Raw genomic sequence first — 23188 nt, forward strand, 5'->3', positions numbered from 1 at the left:
TTTAAGAGACAGAATATAAGCCAGTCTGAATTGTAAAATAATTTGCCTCTTTCTGTAAATAAACTTAGGTCTCCATCTTCCACTTTTCCTAACTTTGTCTTCCTTTTTTTGTTGCTTTCCTATCTAGATAACAAAACATATTTAGTGTTTTCCATCTTTTCTCCAATCCTCATATAAGGGTGTTTTGTTGTTGTTGTTGTTTTTTTGCTTGTTTGTTGTTGGGTTTTGTTGCCAGTCCTGGAGCTTGAACTCAGGGCCTGAGCACTGTCTCTGCTCATTTGAGCCACAGCGCCACTTCTGACTTTTTCTATATATGTGGTGCTGAGGAATGGAACCCAGGGCTTCGTGTGTGAGGCAAGCACTGTACCACTAGGCCATATTCCCAGCCTCATATAAGTTTTTATTTGAAAATCAAATTCTGTGGCCTGACACCAACTGCTTTCTGCTAGTCCTGCTAAGTAGGATAAGAAGTTAAGTAAGATAAGGACAGTGGAAACCTGTCAAGATTAGGAAGAAATTCCCAACAATAAAAATAATGAGGTAAACTGGGTGCTGGTGGCTCACCCTGTAATCCTAGCTACTCAGGAGGCTGAGATCTGAGGATTAAGGTTCAAACCTAGCCAAGGCAGGAAATTCCGTGAGAGTCCTATTTCCAATTAACCACCAAAAAAACAAACAAACAAACTGGAAGTGGCACTTTGGCTCAAGTGGTAGAGCACTAGCCTTGAGAGGCTAGGGGACAGCACCCAGGCCCTAAGTTCAGGCCTCAAGACTGAATAATAATAATAATGATGATGATGATAATAATAATAATGATGATGATGATGATGATGATGATGATGATGATGAAAGATGAGATAAATTGTCCACATTTGCATCAAAAGTGTGCTTTGGTCCGAGCTCCTCCAAGAAATTCTGGAAGAGTTCCGTGGAAATCCAAGCTATTATTATTATTATTATTATTTATGTTTTTCAAAGTGTGTTGGATATATATATATTATATATATTTTTTTTTTCCAGAGGGGAAGAAATTGGTGGGCTAAGAAGGAATGGAGGTGAAAAGCCATTGCAGGCCCAATACCAGGTCCAGCTTTGTCCGTCCACAGAACCTCCAGGCGCCAAATTCAAGACGGCCCCGCCTTTCCCCCCCACCCACCCCCGCGGCCCTTTCCCTTCCACAACATGGCGGCCCCCGCGACAGTGTGGGCGCGCCGCGCGAAGCACTCTGGGAGCGGAAGAGGGCCGCGCGGCGACAACCAGACCGGAAGGGGAGGGGCTAGGCCTGGAAGCTCGGCCGGTGTCGCGGTCGCTGCCGCCGTCGGTGTTTGCGGGTTGCCCAGAGCCAGGCCTGGCGGGCGGGGTTGGTCGCGATGCCGGAGTTGGCGGTGCAGAAGGTGGTGGTCCACCCCCTGGTGCTGCTCAGCGTGGTGGACCACTTCAACCGGTGAGCGGGCGGCGAGGGGCGGGCGGGCGGAGCGTCTCGGCGCCGGGGCTGCTGAGTCACGGGCGCGCTGGGGACGGCGCGGAGGCCTGGAGGGGAGGACAGGCGCCGACCCCCTGGGCTTCGGGAGCCGGGCGGTCGGCTCCGCAGCGCGCCGCCGCCCCAGCCTGCGCTCCGGGACTTGCGGTGGAGTGCCGGCTCGCTTACGGAAATCGGGGCGATGCCGGGGGGAGGAGGGTGAGGGGACATTCTAGTTGGTCCCGACCTCCCCCCCCCCACACACACACACACACACTCTCACAGGTCCCCAGGCTCGTGCCACCCGCCCGCCGGCACTTCCGCCTGGCGCTCCCGGGCCGGGGAAAGCTGTCACCGAGCTTCTGGGCCTCCCGGATTGGGGTGGGGGGGGGGGTTGGGGGGGAGCGGTTTCAAGTCATAAAATGTCTCCGTGGGAATCGGGTTCGAGGTGTCTTTAAAAGGGAGATAGGTGTGTCGGGCTCTCTTCTTAAAAAAAAAACAAAAAAACAGAAACGGAGACTGTTGCAGATTGGGGCGTTACTGAATGAGGTGGGAGAACTTCCCACCGAGGGCCGCCCGGTGGGTGAGCCTTTGTTGTGTCTTGTTTTTATCTTTTGGAAGCTGTTCACCCTGCTAGACCTGTTGCACGTGCTCAGAAGTTTTACAAGATAATTACTTGAATTAACATGCAAAGATCTCATTTACATACATATATACACACGCACACATACGTATATGTAAAATTCCTTCTGTAAAGTCGTGGTTGCCTAGTGCCCCCCATTCTCCTGTACCTTGCTACTAATTCACCTCAAAACAAACAAGAATGAGGTTTATGGTCTCCAGTTAAGTGGCCATTGCTTGCAGGAGCCTCGGCCTAGCAAGATAGGTAAGCTTTTCTACTGTGCAGTAATTAGTAGAACCCCTGAGATGCTAGGGGTTCTGATGGGGCAGGCATTTGGTGATTGCATCGTCCAAGCATTTGCTGCCAGCTGCTGTTCACATAACAAGTGTAGGGTTTTAAGAAGTAGACATGTGGAAACTCTTGTCTGAAGTGTTTGCAACTAATTTCAAAGAAAAAGAATAATCATGAAGAATACATTGATTTTGTTCCAAACCCCAGATTTAGTAGACATTTGCTAGACTTGCTAAAATGCGTGCTTTAAAAAAAAAAATGCTGCAGTTAAAACATGAAACTAGAGGTTAGTTAAGGAATTACTTTTGCATTTTACACTGGCTTTTGTCTGCCCTTAGCAGAGAATTGTATTGTTTCTGTCTTACATTTGTTTGTGGTAATTCCTGAAGGTGGGTGACAATGGACACCTCCATTCACTAGTAGCTCACTGGAAGAAACTCTCTGAGGAGGTTTGAATGCTCATCCTCCTCATCCTGATTCTGTTCATCCACCCAGCTTCCCTCCACCTTCTGCCTGATAAAGCACATCTACTGGCACTTTAGATATGGGGCAGATGTTCTATAAGTGAGTTGGCAGCCTGGAAGCCACACCATCAAAACTGATAGCACTCTTACAGCTTTAACCCCAAAAAGGTCTGGAAATAGGAAAAAAGTTAGAGATGAAAAAGCTGCAAAGGAAAAAGAATGAGTGTAGCTTTAGCATGTATTACTTTGCAGCCAGTGGTAAAGAAAAACTGCCAGTGTGCACTAGTACAAAGAGTATGAATCACTCATGTGTAATATGGCTGGCTGCCCTAACCTTATTACATTTGTTTAGGGTGGTTTGTTCCAGAGTAAATTGTATCAACTGTTGATAATCTGTCATTAAGTATCTAACTGTTGGTTCCACTATGCAGACTGATTCACCTGTTTTCTCACGTAGAATCGGCAAGGTTGGAAACCAGAAGCGCGTTGTTGGTGTGCTTTTGGGGTCCTGGCAAAAGAAAGTACTTGATGTATCCAACAGTTTTGCAGGTAAAACGCAACCTTTACACTTTTCTAAGCCAATTAAAATGCTAACTTACCCTTTTTTGAAAGTTGGAGCAAGGATTTTTTTTTTTTTTAAGTGTAACAGGGTTAAGGTAAGGACAAATGAATGGATAAGAGAGACATATCCTGCAATCAGAGCCTGGGCACTGTCCCTGAGCATCTTTGTGCTCAAGGCTAGTGGTCTACCACTTGTGCCACAGTACCCCTTCTGGTTTTTGAGTGATCAGTTGGAGATGAGAGTCTCACAGGGGGACTGGGAATGTGGCTTAGTGGTAAAGTGCTTACCTAGCATGCATGAAGCCCTGGGTTTGATTCCTCAGTAGCAAATAAACAGAAAAATCTGGAAGTGGCGCTGTGGCTCAAGTTGGTAGAGTGCTAACCTTGAACAAAAAAAAGAAAAGAAAAGAAAAGAAAGAAACAAGCTCAGGGATAGTGCCCAGGTCCTGAGCAAGCCCCAGGACTGAAAAAAAAAAAGTCTCACAGGTACTTTCCTGCCCAGCCTGGCTTTGAGTTTACTTTTGGCTATGCACTACACCAGATGGTAAATGTTGTAATTAGGCTGTGTAATCACCATGCTCTGCAGACAGTGACAAAAAGGAGTGTGGCCATGTTTAAGGCATGTCAGCACCTGCCTTAAACATCTAACCATGCTTATTGGGAACTTTTAGTCTTACAATTTGTATCATGAATTGTTGCAAGAACTTCACTTTTAGGTCCATGTATTGGTTTTGTAATGGAAGTTGCAACAAGAAAGAAGGAAAAAGAATTGCTGGTGTGACCTGATTAGAAATTACAAACTTCATTGTCAAAAAGTATGGGCCAGCACTGTGGTGATCTAATGGAATGGAACATATTAGGAAGTGATGGGATGTTTAGAAGCTGAAGAGCCTGTGGCCAGCAGTGGACATGTCCTCCAGTTTTTAGAAAAGCTGGAAATCTGGAATTTTTATACAAATTCTCATTTTTAATGAGAGCAACTAAAAAATATTCATACTACGTTGGACAAATAAAACACAAAGAAGTGAGTTGATTTGGCCTAGGGATCTCTGCTTCTGACTGCTGTGCTTTATTTAATATCCTCAACTAAATTTAACTTTTTCTTTTTAGTCCCTTTTGACGAAGATGACAAAGATGATTCCGTCTGGTTTTTAGACCATGATTATTTGGAAAACATGTACGGAATGTTTAAGAAGGTCAATGGTAAGCCTTAACTTTCTAGGCTGTTATGGAGGATGCTGACTTATATGTCTGTCTGTTTTTTTGTTAAAGGCCAAGGGACCTTTCACTTGCTAGACTTAGTAAGACTGGTGGTAACGGAATGAGGTAAAAATAAATGAGAAACTAGAGTGCTGGCTTATAGCCAGGTAATACCACCAAGCTTGAGGGTGGGGCTAGTCCTCTGATTGCAGCAGAAAAGCAGAACACTAGCCAATAAAAGCTGCCTTCCCCTAAGGTTAAGGTGAGGAGGAATAGGTGTGTATATGTGGTATTTATCTGTCTGATAGATCTCTTGGATTTTATTTCATTACAGCAATTACACTGCTGCTTTGGATATAGTTAGTCCCACAGCACTTGCAGCTGCCATGTATATGATGTGGACTTTTAAGTGCTTTCCTATTGCCTTGAAATTGTTCTGGTTGTTTGACATGTGACTGGCCCGCTAAACTAGTTTGAGATGTTCATGTCTCCAGATCACACACTGCTGCTTTTCCAAGAATTCTGTTTTAAGAATGTTATTTCACAGTATGATAAAATAGATCAACAAATGTTCAAAAAGGTAAAGAACAGAACCACTGATGTTCTTATCCTTCTTGAGCTGCTTGTGTTTTTCCTTCCCAGCCAGAGAGAGAATAGTTGGTTGGTACCATACAGGCCCTAAACTCCACAAGAATGACATCGCCATCAACGAACTCATGAAAAGATACTGCCCTAACTCAGTAAGTAGACTCTTGAAAAACGTACTCTATTTGCCCACTAACTCAAATCAGAGCATCCCGGAAGGGAGTTGGATTGCAAATCATTCCGCGGCTTTGTAATAAAGTTGGGCTCTTCTGGTTTCTTACGTTTAACCACACCATACACTACAGCATGTGACAGGATCATTTGAAATATAAACTCACTTTATGGCTTGTCTGACTGAAAGAATGAAATAATTCCAGCAGTCAGAAGAAAGGCTGAAATGATACCTTCGTTTCCAATGTGAGGTTTGCTAAGCTGTGTTTCTCTGTCAGGTATTGGTCATTATTGATGTGAAACCAAAGGACCTGGGGCTGCCCACCGAAGCATATATCTCCGTGGAGGAGGTTCATGATGTAAGTCATCCTGCTCTGCACACAGGGAATTCAGCTGGAGGCTTAGTGGGGAGTTTTCCATTTTCAAGCCAACAAGTCCTCTATGTCTGTAACAAAGAGAACGTTGATTTCTGCTGGCAATTTGATCTTGAATTTTTTTATTGTCTAATTTTAGAAGTAACAATATCAAAGAAATCTAAGATGCCCTGTTACAGAGTTTGGGGGGCATTATTCCTCGCCTAATAGGACATCCATTGTTGTTGAGCCTATTCCTTTGTCAGTAGTCTCTTCTTCTTTAAGGTTTTAAATTCTTACAGGCTAGATCCTAAGTTTTCCTACAGTAAGTCAGAGCTGCCCAGAGTTGGATAGCAAAACAAAGACTTGAAGAAGGATGGATCGCAGTCTGCTTTAGGATTTAGATGTATGGTATTGTGTTGCCAAATTTGGAAAAGGATATTTGAGAGTAGCTTCCTGCCAGTGTTCTTACACTAAACCCTATCCTTCTGTTTTCCTTTTTGCTTGGGCGGGGGGGGGGGGGGGGTATTGTAGCCAAATTCATTGCCTGGTTGCAGTCAGGCTTTTTTCTCTGGTGTTGTTGGCTTGCTTTTTGTTAATTTTTAGTGCTGCCTCTTTAGGAAAGGAATTTGGAGCTGCTCCTACCTGAGAAGCAAGCACTTCAGTAGAGGATGGAAGGAGCATGGGCTGGGGAAGAATTAGTACCTGAGAGCTTCCCATGAATTCCTAAAGACTGCAAGGCTCAGACCACCTTTGTGTCCAAAGCAAAAAAAAAAGGGGGGGTGGGGGGAGACTGGTAGATGATTCACACCATCCTGAGAAAGATAAGAGCTAACTTTTACAGCACGTGGAGTGGCCCCGCAGCTCCCTTATCCATCACAATCACAGCACCCTCTGGGCCTCCCCCTCCTCCAGGTGGCTTGCTGGCCACTGAACCCCTTGTGGACACTTGCATAGCCTTTGCAGGAGATGTGTAGCCTCCGACTCTAGGCATAAGGAAAGTGCTCTCCAGTCCCATCAAAACATCACTAAGCTGTCCAGAGCCACATTATTCCCCAGCAGATCATTAACACAAACCACCAGAAAGCCAGTTACTCCCATTGCAGGATTGCCCCAGAAGCAACTTAGAGGCCAGTGCAACATGCAAACAAGCTAACAGTAATGTCCAGACAGAATGTATCATGAGTATCCCCGCAATGATTGTAGCTTTGAAGACTAAACTGTCAAAAAGCCACCTGACCCACCACTGCCATGCAGCTCTCAGTGAGACCCTCATCAAATGAGCTGACTGAAAGCATAAGATGGAGGGTACGAAAAGAACACAGTTTGCTTATGAAAGTGAGTATAAGTAAATGTCTTCTCCCAGGATGGAACACCCACATCAAAAACATTTGAGCACGTCACCAGTGAGATTGGAGCAGAGGAAGCCGAGGAGGTTGGAGTGGAACACTTACTAAGGTGAGACCCTTGTACCGCATTGGAGTCATTAGCTGCCCAGAGGCTGTAGCAGGAATCGAGAGAGCCAGCGTCAGCTGCTGGTTCTGGCCATGCAGGAATGATTCTCCCATTTTGAACAAATCACAGCACCTTCTGGGCCTCCTTTCCAACTCTGTGCAGCCCATTCTGGCCTTGAACTCTGTGCTCCTGCTTAGCCTCTTAAGCATTGGGTACCAGGATTATAGTTAAGTGCTACTTGTTTAGCCCCTGGGTTTCATATCTTTAAATTGGGGTGGTTAGATTAGTTCATCTTGAGTTAGAATGTGACATTGCAGATAGCGCACCTTATCCAGAGACCAAGCATTGACTGGTGGGAACAGGTGGGTAAGAGTCCCACCTTCACTCTCCGATGGCTGTCTTTCCCTTTCCCGAGACCAGAGCCTACTTGTGCAAAAGGTGCTTCATCTTGGGATGGGCTTTGCACACCTTCATATGATCCTCATTTGAAAAATTCCTAGGTAGTGGTGTGATGGTTTTTGCATGGTGGGTGGCTTTCTTTTTTACGGTGTCATGGATCAAAGCCAGGTCCTTGCATGTACTGAGCAGGCATACCAGTGAGCTCCAGCCTAGTCTTGGAAATGAGTTTTTATCAAGCAATATCTTCCCAAAGCATGCTGGAAACACAGATGGAGGAATACCATCTTCCATGGAACAGGGAAGGAGGCAGAGCTAGGTATGAATGTCCCCCACTTTCCAGTGAAGTGGCTTTTGGCGTGTAACCATCTTTTGCAAACTGCCCTGTGATGAGAAAGGTAAAATATAGACACACACACCTCAAATGACAACAGAAGGAGGGAAAATTATGCCTGACTCTAGCAAGTAGGAAAGAAAAGTAACATTCTTTTCTCTGAGGCCCCTCATGGGGCTGCAGCAGCCTGACGCTGTCTCCTGTCTTTCTTGCGGTGTATCCAGGGACATCAAGGATACCACGGTGGGCACACTCTCACAGCGGATCACAAATCAGGTCCATGGCTTGAAGGGACTGAACTCTAAGCTTCTGGACATCAGGAGCTACCTGGAGAAAGTAGCCACAAGCAAACTGCCCATCAACCACCAGATCATATACCAGCTGCAGGACGTCTTCAACCTGCTGCCGGACGTCAGCCTGCAGGAGTTCGTCAAGGCCTTCTACCTGAAGACCAATGACCAGATGGTGGTGGTGTACCTGGCCTCACTGATCCGCTCGGTGGTCGCCCTGCATAACCTCATCAACAACAAGATCGCCAACCGCGACGCGGAGAAGAAGGAAGGGCAGGAGAAGGAGGAGAGCAAGAAGGAGAGGAAAGATGACAAAGACAAGGAAAAAGACAAAGAGAAGGGCGATGGCAAGAAAGAGGAGAAAAAGGAGAAAAAGTAAAAACTTGTAGATTTTTTTAATGTGTGAATTAAAATCTTATAAACTAAGTGAGTGTGCCACTAGAGGGTTCTTTTTCACTTTCAGTGCTGGTTAGAGCTCTCTACCGCAGTCACTTCCTGTGGCATCCCTGGGAAGTGAATGGACACGAACTGATCGGGAACCCAAACCGCAGCTCCAGCTGCCATGTCGGGCAATGCCATAGCTCAGGCATCTTGATTGTATGAGAAAAGCAAAGAACTCAACGTACCGCTTCGTACTCTTCATTCTTTTGTCTGTAAAACCAGGAGTTGAATTTGTCCCCATTTTAGGAGATTCATGGGGTCTGTTTCTGGTGATTGACAGAATTGCTAAATGGAATGCCTTGATCCCCTGTGTTCCCTGCCTCCTGCCACCTTGAGATCTGGCCCTTCTAAAGGTTCAGCTTGAGAGCAGCACGCCATGTTTTGGACCCAGTTTAGCTCTTGCATTCTCAGGGCTGGGGATCTAGCTCCTTACATTGTTTACCTTCAAAGACACAATTAAATGGCTTGGTTTTTAAGTCTGTGTTCTAGTAGTTTTTGACTTTTAAGAATGGTGATGTGTTGTTTGTAGTAGCAAGAAGACAGTCTTCCATTGGAACTGCCTTACATTCTTTTGTTTGGGTTTTCTTCATTTTGTTACTTTTTCTTTCTTTTGGCAATTGTGGGATACAAACTCAGGGCCTTGTGTTAGCCCAGTAGGTCCTCTAAGACTTGAGCCATAGTCCCAGCCTTAATGAATTTACATATTTTTTCCAATAAGGTCCTATATTTATCTCCAGGCCAGCCAGGAAAACAATCCTCCTATTTACACTTTGCACATAGCTAAGATGACAGGCCTGTGCCACTGTACCCGAGTTTCTATTTGTTAAGATGGACGTCTCCTGACATTTTGCCTGCATGAGCCTTGACTCTGATCCTCCCAATCTCCGCCTCCTGAGAAGCAAGGATGACAGGCATGAACCACCAGCAGCTGTCCTGCCGTGAATTCTCCTATTGTACTTGGTATTTTTTAGGAAAGAGAAAGACTCCTGGGGCCTCGTCTGTGTCTCAGATTCCTCCTCATGAAGTGGTAGGTTGAAGTAGGATATCCCTGAAGTCCCTAAGAGAGACATGCATTTCCACTACGACAGTACTACAGTGTTACTAGAAACGGAGCAGGTATACCCAGGGCTCCTACTGGGATGAGAAAATATGTTACTTTGTCACTTAATGGAGTAGTCACCTGGATGTGCATTTTCCTTCTTGAGCAGCTGAAGTTTTAAGAGGTCTCATGCATGATATGGATGATCAGAAATTTAAGAATATATAAAATTGCACAAAACGTCAGTTAAATCTCAGAAACCATGTCATGAAGTTAAAGTGCCTGGAAGTGATGAGAAACATCCATTTGCATTGCCTATGCTTGCCAAAGGGCTAAAATAGAAAAGTAAACTTTTAAAATTCTTGAACACTCATGTCAGGTCCTTGAGGCTCATTAAGATTCTGACATGAAAGGGAAAACTATAGAGAATTTCACCTATCTCAGCAGGTAATTGTTGCATCTAATTGGATAGAAGAATTAGGGAGCAAATAGTTTAGAACTTAAGACATCCCAAGTCATGGCGTGTTGGAGGACTTTCTGACATTCACCATGTTTAGATCATGCTGATGTGAGAGAGGGGAGTGGATGGTGGGCTTTGTTCCAGGAATGAGCCAGACATAAGCATCAGGGAGCATGGGAGGTCTGGGCCTGAGGCATTAGGCAGAGCGAGTCCTCATCTAAGGGACGAGCGCACTCCTGCATTGCCGCCACACAGAATGCTGGTCTGCCTTTAGTAGTGTGAACTGGACATTGAAAGCTTTTCCAGAGGCCAGTAAATAGCACTATGCTACAAGCTGTTAAGCCTGTTAATAGTTCAGTGGATTCGCATGTTTCTAGAGTAAGAAGCAGGAGGCCCAGGCCTTTTTCTGTTAAATGTTCAACCCACATAGGGGCAAAAGAAACTTGTTTTCTTAATGGAAGCTTCATTTTCAAAAGAAAACTACTTCAAGGGGCTAGCAGGGTAGCCCCATGGTAGAGTGCTTGCCTAACAAATGAGACCTGGGCTTGGTCCCTAGTACTGCAAGAACAAAAATTTGTAGCCTTTGGGGAAGGCACCTTTCCCAAGGCCAAGCTGCTGGCAGCATGTAGGCTATTGAGGAAGTCTTGATTGAATAAATAGGGCCTGTGTGACTGCAAAACCCAGAGCCTATACATAAAATGAAGCCTTGGGTTTGTATATCTGCGTCTCCAGAAAATTTTCCTAAATAACTTGTTTTTGAAAACACAGGATAAGATGTCCTGGAAGAAGTCAGATCCCAAAACTGGACCTGACCACAGCCGTGCTTTCCTGTCCCTCCATTCCCCAATCCCTTCCCAGAGACATTAGAATCCAGCCTGCTCCAGTCAGACCTTACACGCGGTGGGATTCTCTCCCTCTTGATTTTCTGCCTCAAAACATCTTAAGTATCCCTAGGATTGTGGGTTATACTTGTTTAAAAAAAAAAAAAACTATCAGGATTGGAGTAAGAGCTTGAGGCCAACCCAATTAATTAAATGCTGTCTCCTTTGGCTCAAACCATCAAAACCTAAAGGGACAAAAGGAATGTCCTTTTCATTGATTGACCTTCCATTTTCTCTAGAATGCTACATGCAAAGTAAATCAAGCAGGGCTTAGAGACATACAGGTATACTCCAACTGGACCCTTGAATATGAAAATTCAAACACATGCACATATTTCATTTCAAGCAAATGATTTAACACTGGCCCTCATAAAAGAGGGCAATACTCTGTTCACTAGGAAGCTATGTGCTGGTCTTTTCTTCTACCACTTTCCTACAAAATGATTAAACAAACACCCAATACAGGGATGTTGGTTAAACTACAACGTGACTAAGAAAGCTACATCTACTGCAACTGGATGGACAACAGAACAAGCTGGGAAGTCAGAGGAATATTTGACGTAGGTAACTCCTAAGAAAACATTTGCCCTTTCCCAACTCAAATCATACATAACATAGCACTCCTTTGCCTGAACTGGTCAAGTTGGCATTATCCATTCTTGCCAGGAAACCAACACAAAGATCTTTTCCAGAACTAATAGCTATTTTTGTTGCTGGACTAGATAAACAATTTGCTCTTAGAGTATGAAAACTGATGTGTGGGAAGAAAATCAGGGAAAAGAAATGAAGAAGGGGCTGGGAATGTGGGTTAGTAGTGCAGTGCTTGCCTAGCATGCATGAAGCCCTGGGTTGGATTCCTCAGCACCACATACACAGAAAAAGCCAGAAGTGGCTCTGTGGCCCAAGAGGTAGAGTGCTAGCCTTGAGTAAAAAGAAGCCAGGGACAGTGCTCAGGCTTTGAGTTCAAGCCCCAGGACTGGCGGGAAAAAAAAAAAATGAAGAAGAAGCCATAATGTCAATGTTTCCAGGACTCAAATGAAAGAGAAATTCCTTATCAGTCATTAGAAGAGATCTGTTCTTCAACACTAGATGGCGCTGCTAACTGCTCTTAACCCCTTGTCAGAAGAAATGTTTTATTCCAGTTAGCATAGAGTTGGGATCGTCCTGAAAAGTTGAGTCCTTCTACGTCTACTTTGGGCTGCAACCATCTAGATAAGATTTTGAAGGAATTTAGATAGTTTATGGTTACGAGGAGATTGGACCAAGCTGCCATACCCCACCCTTGCTGTACACCACAACTACTGCTCAGAGTCTTTATCTGCCCTTTAGATGGCTCCTGCTGATGTCCTCACTGCTTCTGTCACTTCTCAATTCTCTGTGTGTGTGTAAGAGTGAGAGAGAAAATCCTGGGGCTTCAACTCAGAGCCTGGGCACTGTCCCTGAGCTTTTTGGTTCAAGGCTGGTGCTCTACCACTTGAGCCATAGCTCGACTTCCAGCTTTTTGGTGGTTAATTAGAGACAAGCGTCTCACAGACTTTCCTGCCCAAGCTGGCTTTGAACCGTGATCCTCAGACCTCAGCCTCCTGAGTAGCTAGGATTACGGGTGTGAGCCACAGATGCCAAGTTACTCCTGATTTCTTTACACACCATGAGTGTACTAGGAAACATGTATCCAAAGTGAAAACACTGAGGTATGTGGATCTTCAGCCACTGTCTGATTCCAAGTTAACACCAGGAATCAGGACATGCACATTATAAAGTAGTCCCCCCATACCAAAAATAGCCTCAGGAGCACACAACAAAATGGAAAAATAATAAGGATATGATGTGTGTTAAGTCATTAATTACCTTTTTAAATGTAATCTTTTTCATTGTAAGCATATGCTTTTTTTTTTTCAGTGCTGTGAATGCCAGGCAAGTGTTCTGGGCCTTGGTTATACCCCATCACTGCAACGATGGTTATGTTTAACCATCAGTTAAATTCCTGGCAGTTTAACAACTGGCTCTTGTGAACCTGGCCTGGCTCCAAGCCCATAGCAATGGTCCACCCACCCACCCACTGCCTCCATCTTCAACAGTCCTGTCTCAGTGAATGCTATTCTTATTAGATAAAGACCCCCAAAACCAAACTCCAGCCCCTGACAGCTGATTTTACTTCGCATCTGCTTGCTTCTGCTCTTTTCAAGAAGTTAACAAGGCTTGGAGTCTTTAAAACCATCAGCAGCTGAGTACTGCCAGTGATGAATGCCTGTCCTGTGCCTGAGGATTCTTCCAGAATAGGAGAATGGGGTGGGGTGGGGGTTGATAGATTTGTTTCCATTTTTTTAAAGCCCTTAATTGAATGCTTTAGATCAGCTATTCAAAGAGTGAAACCAACAACACCAGCATTAACTATGGTAATTATTAAAAATTCTTGTTCCTGGGCTCTAATTCAGACCTCTATATTAGAATCCATGTGGGGAGCTAAGAGTGAAAGAGCGTTTTTTTGTCTCATTGGGGGTTGGTTGGTTTGGTTTTTGGTGACATTAGGTTTTGAACTCAGAGCCTCATGCTTGCCAGGCAAGCGCTCTAACACTGAGCTATGTCTCCAGCCCTGTTATGCGCTGGTCATTTTTGAAATAAGGTCTCACTTCCTGCCCAGGCCTATGTCTGGAACAAAGTCCTTTTTATTTTTTTGCTTCCCACCATAGCTGAGATGACAGGCACATACCATGGCACCCAGTTTCTCCTACTGAAATGGAGTATCACGGACATTTTTACCCAGGCTAGCCTAGAACCACTGTCCTCCCAATCCCAGCCTCTTCCAGTTACCAAATTATCCGTTGGGAACTTTTTTCTTTTGCCTGAGCTGGCTAGAACCACAATCCTCTCATCCAGAGTCATCAGGTAGGACCCCTGGTTTGCATGTAAGTGCATAACACCATCATCTTCACCACTGCTCAACTCCCCAAAATGTAGAACCCACCCTTGATTTTACTCCCTCAGGCTCTATTTCCAAACCACTTGCAAAATCTTGTCAGTCCACCTCCAGAAGCAACGCTCACCGCCTGCTCATCCGCCCGTCTTCCACTCCATGTCAAAGCCGGCGCCTGACCCCCCAGCCACCCCTTCTCCTGGACCACCCAGCCGCCCACACTCTACACTCTACACTGCCTTTGGGGGGATCTGGGTCAGCCATACCTCCAAGTTGCACCCCTTCAGTGTCCGGGCGCTCTCCACTGTTGTGTCAAACCCAAGCTCTTCCCATGGACACAGGGGTCCCTGTGTGAGCTAGACTCCCTCCCATCCCGCAATGCCAATCTCCTCACACCCACTGCTACTCCCGCATGGACCCCCCTCTCAGACTTCCTCCTCTCCCTCTTGACTCGCCTGGCAGGCACCTTCTTATCTTTCTGGTTTGTAGGCCGAAACACCTGTTTAGAGATGCTTTCCCCCACATCCTAATTTATGGCTGACCTTTCACCCACACGCTACTTTTCCACATCCTCCACTGTTGCACAGTATAAACCTAGAAGTTTCCTGAATCCCATGGCCCAGAAGACTCACGGTGTGTGGCGCTCTTCGGAGAGGGACCAGATATGAATCGATGCTTACATGCACGGGCCACTTCTCGCCTACACCCTACTTTAACTAGTAGGAGCCAAGGAAAGGCAGTTGGCAAACAACCATGACTGTGAGATCGGAAGGCTGGGAATGGATTGCTGCCCAGAAGAAACAGGGCTTCTACACCCATGGCGGGCCAGCCCCGCGCTCGCTGGGAGGCCAGGGCAGGAGCTGAGCGGCACACACTCCCTTCCGTGGGAGGCTGGGGCTGCAGAGGCCGTCCTTCAGGCTAATTTACTGCACCAAGGGCACTGTCCTCCCTGCCACACACTCTGTAATTACGCAGGAAATGGCCTCCAAATTGTCCTTGAGAGACTGGACATGAGTCTTGCCAACTGGGTTTGGCTGGAGGCCCAGACAAGCACTAATGACATTGGAAGCAGAGAGCCGCAGTCGCAGGTTAGGCAGACTCTGGCTAGGCAAACATGTGAGGAGGGTGCAGGGACGGGGGAGACATCCACTCCCCAGTGCTCTCCTTTCCCAAGGTGGGGGGCCCTAATGCTCTGTAATTCATTTGTTAGAAACCACAACCAGGTGTTGGGCATGGCGGTGTCAGGCGTGTGACCCCAGCACTCGGGAGGCTGGGACAGGCCTGGAACAAATACCTGGCTCAATAAAGTAAAACTGTGATCTGCTTTGAGAATACTGCATTATCTATGGCCGAGTCACAAATGACTAGACAATTTAGCAGCTACAATCAATCCACATTTGTTCTCTCACAGTTTCTATGGGTACGGAGCCCAGGCCCCAGCTTACCTGGCTTTCTTAGCTCAGGGTTGCTCCCCAGGTGGCAGGTAAGGCTGCTGAAGGTTCCAGAAGGGAAAGATCCAGTTCCAAGCTCACATGGCTGGCGGCAGGATTCGAGCCCTCCTGGGCCACACCGGGCTGGGGCTCTCTCTCCAGCACAGCAGTTTGATTCCTTGTGCCAAGGAGACAATAGGGAGACAGCTGGCAAGAAGTAGATGACAATCTTTGGCAATGAAATCACAGAAGTGACATTGCCTCATCGGTGCCATAGTTTGTCGGTTAGAAACGGAATGAGACTAGCACACACTCCAGGGGAGAAGGTTATGTCACAAAGCAGACAGCACCAAGGGGACTGCTGGGGGCCAACTAGGAAATGCACCTCCTTCAGGGAGGAAGAGGAATTCACCGGGGTAATCAGCAATAGGCTATACGTATGGTTTTTGTTGTTGTTGTTGTTTTCTTTTGCCAGTCCTGGGGCTTGAACTCAGGGCCTGAGCACTGTCCCTGGCTTCTTTTTTGCTCAAGGCTAGCACTCTTGAGTCACAGTGCCACTTCTGGCTTTTTCCATATATGTGGTGCTGTGGAATCGAACCCAGGGCTTCATGCATACGAGGCAAGCACTCTACTACTAGGTCATATTCCCAGCCCTTACATGTGTGGCTTTTGTTTTTTAGTCTGTATTAATTATATAAAGGGGATTCGTTATACGATGTCCATATATGTATATGATGTACTTGAACAAAATTCACCCTCCTTCTTTTTGTTTTTAGTCCCTCCACCCCCTACAGCGGGGGTTTTCTTTGGAAATTTTGGTGCCTAATGAATGCCTTAGGATGAGAATAACCTTAGTGGGAAATACCAAAGTAAAGTGTCACCATGTCCTAGAGACAATAAAACTAAGAAAACGCCTCTTCCCACCATCCTCTTATCTCCTCCTCCACTCCCCCTCCCCCAGCATCAACTACCACCTCACCAACCACAACTCTTATCCAATCCACCCGACCTCCACCCCAGTCATTCTCTATTGCTAGAAGAAAACACCCAAGACTGGTCATTTAGAAAGGAGTTTATTTGGCACATGGTTCTGGAGGCTAGGAAGTTCAAGAGCACGGTGCTGGTATCTTCTGAGGGGACCTTCTCAGCTCATAACATGGCAGAGGGCACATGGCAAAACAGCAAGTGAGCGCGCTTCCATCTCTTTCTATCTTTCTCCCTCTCTTGTTGTAAACCTGTTAATGCCACCATGGGTACCCTATCCTTTTTACCTCATCTAACCCCAATTTCCTCCTAATACTATTCTTTTTTTTTGGCTGGTCCTAGGGCTTGAACTCAGGGCCTGGGCACTGTCCCTGAGCCTTTCTGTGCTCAACACTAGCGCTCTACCACTTGAGCCACCGTACCATCTTTGGCTTTTTCTGAGTAGTTTATTGGAGATAAGAGTCTCATGGACTTTTGTGACTGGGCTGGCTTTGAAACACGATCTTCAGATCTGTTTCCTGAGTAGCTGGGGTTGGTTACAGGTGTGAGCCCGACACTTGGCTCCTCTAATACCATTAAAACTCATGAATTTGGGGAGGGGGGCTCAATATTCAACACATTCATTTAGAGGCATGTTCAAATGACAGCGTTCTCTCTCTATAGTAACTGGCTTCCCACAAGAGGGCCCACACCTTCGGGGCCTCAATGTAAGGGTGATTAAGGACCTGCAGGTAAGAGGCACACCCTGGGTGTCTTCCACGGAAATAGAGGCAAACATTGTAAGTTGTTCCTCTGTCCTGGTGCTTCCTGTCTAAGGGTTTCCACTGCCTCCTCCTCCACTCTGCAGCCTAGGCCCTTGCCTGGCGTGACCTAGGAATAGTCCTGGCCCGGGACTGTTGGCAGCATGGTTTGGCTTGGTGTTTGGCTCCCACCACACTCAAAGCCAGCGTCCAGGCGTCCAGCAGAAGCAGTGTGCCTTCACTTGCTGGTTGGTCTGCTGTCACCACAGGAGAAACAGTGAGCTGACTGCGTCTCCCCTCTGCGTCGGGCCTGACAGAGACCCCGTCACTAGCTGTTCATGCGTCACCACAACAAAGGCCCAGAAGCAGCAGCTCACAGCCTTTCCCTGGCTCAACCGTTTGCACTTTGGCTTTTCTTTCTGGCCCACACAATAATTTATCTTGCTTTTGGACAAGCCCGTGCACTTGTGTTTTGTGTGTCTCATTTGTGGTATTTGGAACAGAGCAGTTGATCAAGAAATCACCATAGCAGTTTGAGAGAACCCCCGGGCTTTGATTCCCTCCCTCCCCCTCCCTCCCCCCTCCCGCCCCCCCACCCGTTCACAGGGTTAAACTCAAGGCCTCACGCATATTCTACCATCTGGGCCACAGCTCCAGCCCTTGTGTTTTTAGTTTATTTTCAGATGGGCGTCTCATGCTAGCTTTCCCCAGGCCAGCCTTGAGATACAATCATCCATGCCTTTGCCGCTGGGTAGCACGCACTACCATGCTTCACCCTCCACACTTTGTTTTTATTTTTTGCAGGTCCTGGGGCTCAAACTCTAGGCCTGGGCACTGTCCAGGAGCTCAGGGCAGGCGCTTTACCACTTGAGCCATGGCCTCACTTCCAGCTTTTTCTGGCTAGTTTTATCAGAGATAAGAATCTCCTGGGGACTTTCTTGCCTGGGCTGCCTTTGAACTGTGAGCCTCAGATCTCACTGGTGCGTAGCTCCTCCATGCTTTTAAATTTATTTTGACATGAGTACTCGGGTTTGAACTCAGGGCTTCATGTTCTCGCTTAGCTGTTTTTGCTCAAGATTGGCACTTCACCACTTGAACCAGAGCTCTACTTCCAATGTCTTAGTAGTTGATTGGAAGTAAGAGTCCCTTGGAGTTTTCTGCCTGGGATGGCTTTGACCTATGATCCTTAGCTCTCACCCTTTTGAGTAGCTGGAATTATAGGTGTGAGCCACCAATGCCTGGCTGATATTTAATTTTTTTTTTTTTTGGCCAGTCCTGGGCCTTGGACTCAGGGCTTGAGCACTGTCCCTGGCTTCTTCCCGCTCAAGGCTAGCACTCTGACACTTGAGCCACAGCGCCGCTTCTGGCCGTTTTCTGTATATGTGGTGCTGGGGAATCGAACCTAGGGCCTCATGTATCCGAGGCAGGCACTCTTGCCACTAGGCTATATCCCCAGCCCTGATATTTAATTTTTAATTTATTTTTGTTGGTTATATAGCTTGAACTCAGGGCCTAGGCACTGTCCCTGAGTTCTTTTGCCTAAGACTAGCACTCTACCACTTTGGGCTACAAAGCTACTTCTGGTTTTCTGGTAGTTAACTGGAGATAAGAGTCCCATGGACTTTCTTGCCCAGGCTGGCTTTGAACCACAATCCTCAGATTGCAGCCTCCTGAGTAGCTAGGATTACAGGTGTGAGCCACCAATGCCTGGCTAATTTTTTTTTGTTGTTGTTGTTTTTAATATCAAAAAGATTCAAGGTTGCCAATAGTTGCTTTATGTTTCAGGAAAGAGAAATAAAGTTAGGATATAATGTAAAACATCAAAGATACCCACAGAAGTGACAACAGAACTAAGACGCTAGATGGTAACAAGCACCAAAGAAAAAGCAAATGAATACCAAGCATTTGAACTCATACTGGTCCATAGAAGACATATTAACAAGCCTATGAAAAGATGCTGAATGCCCTTAACCATCAGACAAATGCAAGCCCAAACTGCCATGAAATACCACCTCCAACTGTTCGAATGGTGCCTATCAGGAAATAGCAAAGGTTGGCAATGATGTGGAAAAGGCAGACTCCTTTACACTATTGGTGGGGATGTATAATGGGATAGCTACTATGGACTGATGGTGTCTTAAAAAGTTAAAAATAGAATTACAATACAGCAATTCCACTTCTGAGTATATACCCCAAATTAAAAGCAGAGTTTCAAAGAGGTGCTATACACTCATGTTCATAGCAGCAGCGAGAATGTAGAAATAAATGCCCAACAGATAAATGAACAAGCAAATTGTGGTATATACATATAATGGATTATTATTCAGCCTTTAAAAGGCCAGTCTGGGCTACATCATAAAGCTGTCTTGAAATAAAGTTAAGGGCTAGGAATATGGCCTAGTGGCAAGAGTGCTTGCCTCCTACACATGAAGCTCTCAGTTCGATTCCCCAGCACCACATATATGGAAAACGGCCAGAAGGGGCGCTGTGGCTCAGGTGGCAGAGTGCTAGCCTTGAGCGGGAAGAAGCCAGGGATGGTGCTCAGGCCCAGAGTCCAAGCCCAGGACTGGCCAAAAAAGAAAAAAGAAAAAAAAAAAGATGAAATAAAGTTAAAAAGGTTATAGTTTAGGCTGGGAATATGGCCTAGTGGTAAAGTGATCGCCTCGTATATATGAAGCCCTGGGTTTGATTCCTCAGCACCACATATATGGAAAAGGCCAGAAGTGGCGCTGTGGCTCAAGTGGTAGAGTGCTAGCTTTGAGCAAAAAGAAGCCAGGGACATTGCTCAGGCCCTGAGTCCACACCCCAGGACTGGCAGAAAAACAAACACAAACAAAAAAAGGTTATAGTTTAGTGATGGAGCACTTGCCTAGAATACATAAGACCCAGATTTAATCCTCAATACTGTTTAGAAGTGGGATGTTTATGGGTACAGTGGCTCATGCCTGTAATCCCAGCTGCTCAAGAAGACTGTAATTTGAGGCCAGCCTGGGAAAACAACTCGTAAGTCTTCATCTTAACCAATAGCCTGGAACAGTGGGACACACCTGTCACCCCAACTACTGCAGGAAACATAAGCAAGAAGATTGGGGTCTAGGAAGATATATAAGATCCTATATGAAAAATGAGCAAAAGAGGCTGAGGCATGGCTAATATAGTAGAGTGCCAGCCTAACAAAGTGAGACTCTCAGTTCAAACCCTTTACAGAAAAAACAAAGAAAAGAAAATTATGATACATGCATATGGATAAACCTGGAGGGCACTATACTGAGTGACAAGCCAAAAGAAAAGGAAAAATACTATAACAGTCTACTTATATGAGGTAGGTAGTCAGCCATAAAGGTAGAAACTAAAATGACCATTGCCTGGGCTGGAGGGGAAAAAGGAATGAGAAGTTACTGTCTAATGGGTTCAGAGTTTCAAAACCCATTTAGGGTTTCTTCATGATGAGGAAATTTCTGGAGCCAGGTGTGATGGCACACACCTGTAATCCCAGCACTTGCGGCCTTCACAGTGGTGTAAAGCCAGTCTCAACTAAACAGCAAAACCTGTATTTAAAAAAAATTCTAGAGATGGACCGTGGTAAAAGTTGCAGTTATGAATTTAATACCACTGAACTGTATCCCTAAGACGATCCATTTTCTTTTGTGTATTTTACACAGCAAAAAAATAATAATAAGGGGGCTGGGGATATGGCCTAGTGGCAAGAGTGCTTGCCTCGTATACATGAGGCCCTGGGTTTGATTCCCCAGCACCACATATACAGAAAACGGCCAGAAGTGGCGCTGTGGCTCAAGTGGCAGAGTGCTAGCCTTGAGCAAGAAGAAGCCAGGGACAGTGCTCAAGCCCTGAGTCCAAGCCCCAGGACTGGCCAAAAAAAAAAAAAAGAAGAAGAAGAAGACTGAGATCTGAGGATTGTAGTTCAAAGCTCGTCTGGCCAGGAAAGTCTGTGAAACTCTTATCTCCAATTAACCACTAAAAAAACTGGAAGTGGAGCTGTGGCTAAAAGTGGTAGAGTGATAGCCTCAAGTTAAAAAAAAAAAAAAAAAAGCTCAAGAACAGTGCCCAGGCTCTGAGTTCCAACCCAAGACTGGCACACAAAAATAATAATAATAATAATAATAATAATAATAATAATAATAATAATAGTACTAATGCTTTGAAAAACGAATCCCTGAGTTCATGACGATGCTCAGAAGTTACAATCTCAGCACTGGGGAGGCTGGGCCAGAGAATCCCAAGTTCAAGCTACAGAGTGCAAACCTCTCTCTCTCTCCAACAACAAAGCCAAAGTCAAGTCCTGTGTTTCCAGCTGAATCAGCTACTCACGCAGGCCTGGGCTGGAGGAAAGTGGGCTTTGGACTCCGGTGCCTAAGCCACCTGCGTCAGAGGGACCTGCATTATAGGTACTTATGCTGGTCCCAGGGCAGGGTGTGGGAAGCACACTGAGGTCATGGATTTGCGAAATGGACTCCTTTCCTAGGAGGAAAGAGGCCTTGGTGATGCCGAGCCTGGGTCACTCGCCATGAAGGCCTGCTATTTGTAAACATCCCTTTAAATGGAAGCTCACAGGCCTGTGTTTCCAGAAAGGTGATATGAGCCCTGGTGCCCAGGACAGAGGGAGGGCAAGCACGGAGCTTTCCAGATCCAACAAGATCCTACCCTCACAAGCCTTAGGGTCACCTGGGACCCCCATTGGGGACTCCTGAGTGCCAAAAAGTCCTCCTGAACTTCACTTCTGAAATAATATGTACCTCAGCCTACTCATATTATTGCTATTGAGGGTGAGGTCTCTCTACTGGTCTAGTTTTATTTGAAATATTTTAGACTAAGAAAACAATTAAGGCTGGGTGCTGGTGACTCACGTCTATAATCCTAGTTACTTAAGAGGGTAAGATCTGAGAATTGTGGTCCAAGGCCAGCCTGGAAAGACAAATTCTTGAGACACTCATCTCCAATTAGCCTGCAAAAAGCTGTAAGTGGAGGTGTGGCTCAAGTGATAGAGCACCAGCTTGTAAGTTGAGCAAGAGCACAGGCTTGGAGGTCAAGCCCCAGTTGTGGCAAAGCAAAGGGGGAAGGAGAGGAGGGAAAGGGAAAAGGGGAGAAAAGGAGGAAAGAAGATAATTGAGGCTATAACAAAAAAAGGGGAAGAGGTCATTGGGAACCAAGAGGAATGAATGTTGTGCTAGAAATCACTGCACCAGACTAGCTAGTAAATTATGTAATAGTGGTAGTAATAGAAATATTTTGCCACTTTAGTTTTTAGAAGAAGCTTCTAGAAAAGGGGCAGAAATCACATACAAGTGCAAGCGCAGGAGACAGGCATTAGAAATGGGGCAGGACAAGAGACAGAAGCTCACAGGTGTGATCTGCGAAGCAGGTAGGAGGTCCTGACATGGTGAGGCGACTATGGCAAGAGCCTGTGAGGACTTTAACATTTATCTGGAGGACTCCAGAAAAAGCCATCAACAATGGAGTAAGCAAGAAATTATGAGTGAGGGAGACCTTTGTGTCTGTGAATTCGAATTTTTTCAATAGAGGCCAAGCCAGACAAGGTGGTGCATACCTGTGATCCCAGAATTAGAAAGTAGAGGCAGGAGGAGCCCACGTTCAAGGCCAGCCTGGACAGGCATTATAAGTTTCAAGTCAGCTTAGATTAGCCAGTGAGATACTGTCATGCTGGGCGCCCATGGCTCATGCCTATAATCGTGGCTACTCAGGAGGCTGAGGTCTGAGGATTGTGGTTAGAAGCCAGCCTAGGTAGGAAACTCCATGAACCTCTTATCTCCAATAAAGTACTCAAAAAAGCTGGAAGTGGCACTGTGGCTCCAGTGGTAAAGTGCCTGCCTTAAGCAAAAAAGCAGCCCAGGGACAGTGTCCAGGCCCAGAGTTTGAGCCCAGAAACTTCATGACCAATAATCTCACTTCTAAAAAGCACAGGTGCAATAGGACCTTCCACACCTCCCAGAAGGAGGGCTGCCTTAGAAAGGGCGCATGCCTTTCTCCAATCACACAGGCCAGGGAAGGTGCCTTAGTCTGGGCCTGGATGGTCCACAGGGCTCAGAGGCCCGTGGCCTGGAGGGTAGTGAGCCCGCAGACAAGACACACTGACACCACC

General features: G+C 46.0%; 1 protein-coding gene across 1 annotated transcript; it reads left to right on the forward strand.

The window, feature by feature from the left end:
• Positions 1-1261: 1261 nt before the first annotated feature.
• On the forward strand, positions 1262-9094 carry Psmd7 (proteasome 26S subunit, non-ATPase 7). Its single transcript, XM_048355207.1, has 7 exons — positions 1262-1444; positions 3294-3385; positions 4508-4600; positions 5240-5337; positions 5632-5712; positions 7073-7164; positions 8116-9094. The coding sequence occupies exons 1-7, from the start codon at positions 1371-1373 to the stop codon at positions 8558-8560; spliced, it is 975 nt and encodes a 324-aa protein (XP_048211164.1). The 5' UTR covers positions 1262-1370; the 3' UTR covers positions 8561-9094.
• Positions 9095-23188: the final 14094 nt, after the last annotated feature.

Source organism: Perognathus longimembris, chromosome 10, assembly GCF_023159225.1.
Source record: "Perognathus longimembris pacificus isolate PPM17 chromosome 10, ASM2315922v1, whole genome shotgun sequence".
NCBI classification, from domain to species: Eukaryota; Metazoa; Chordata; class Mammalia; order Rodentia; family Heteromyidae; genus Perognathus; species Perognathus longimembris.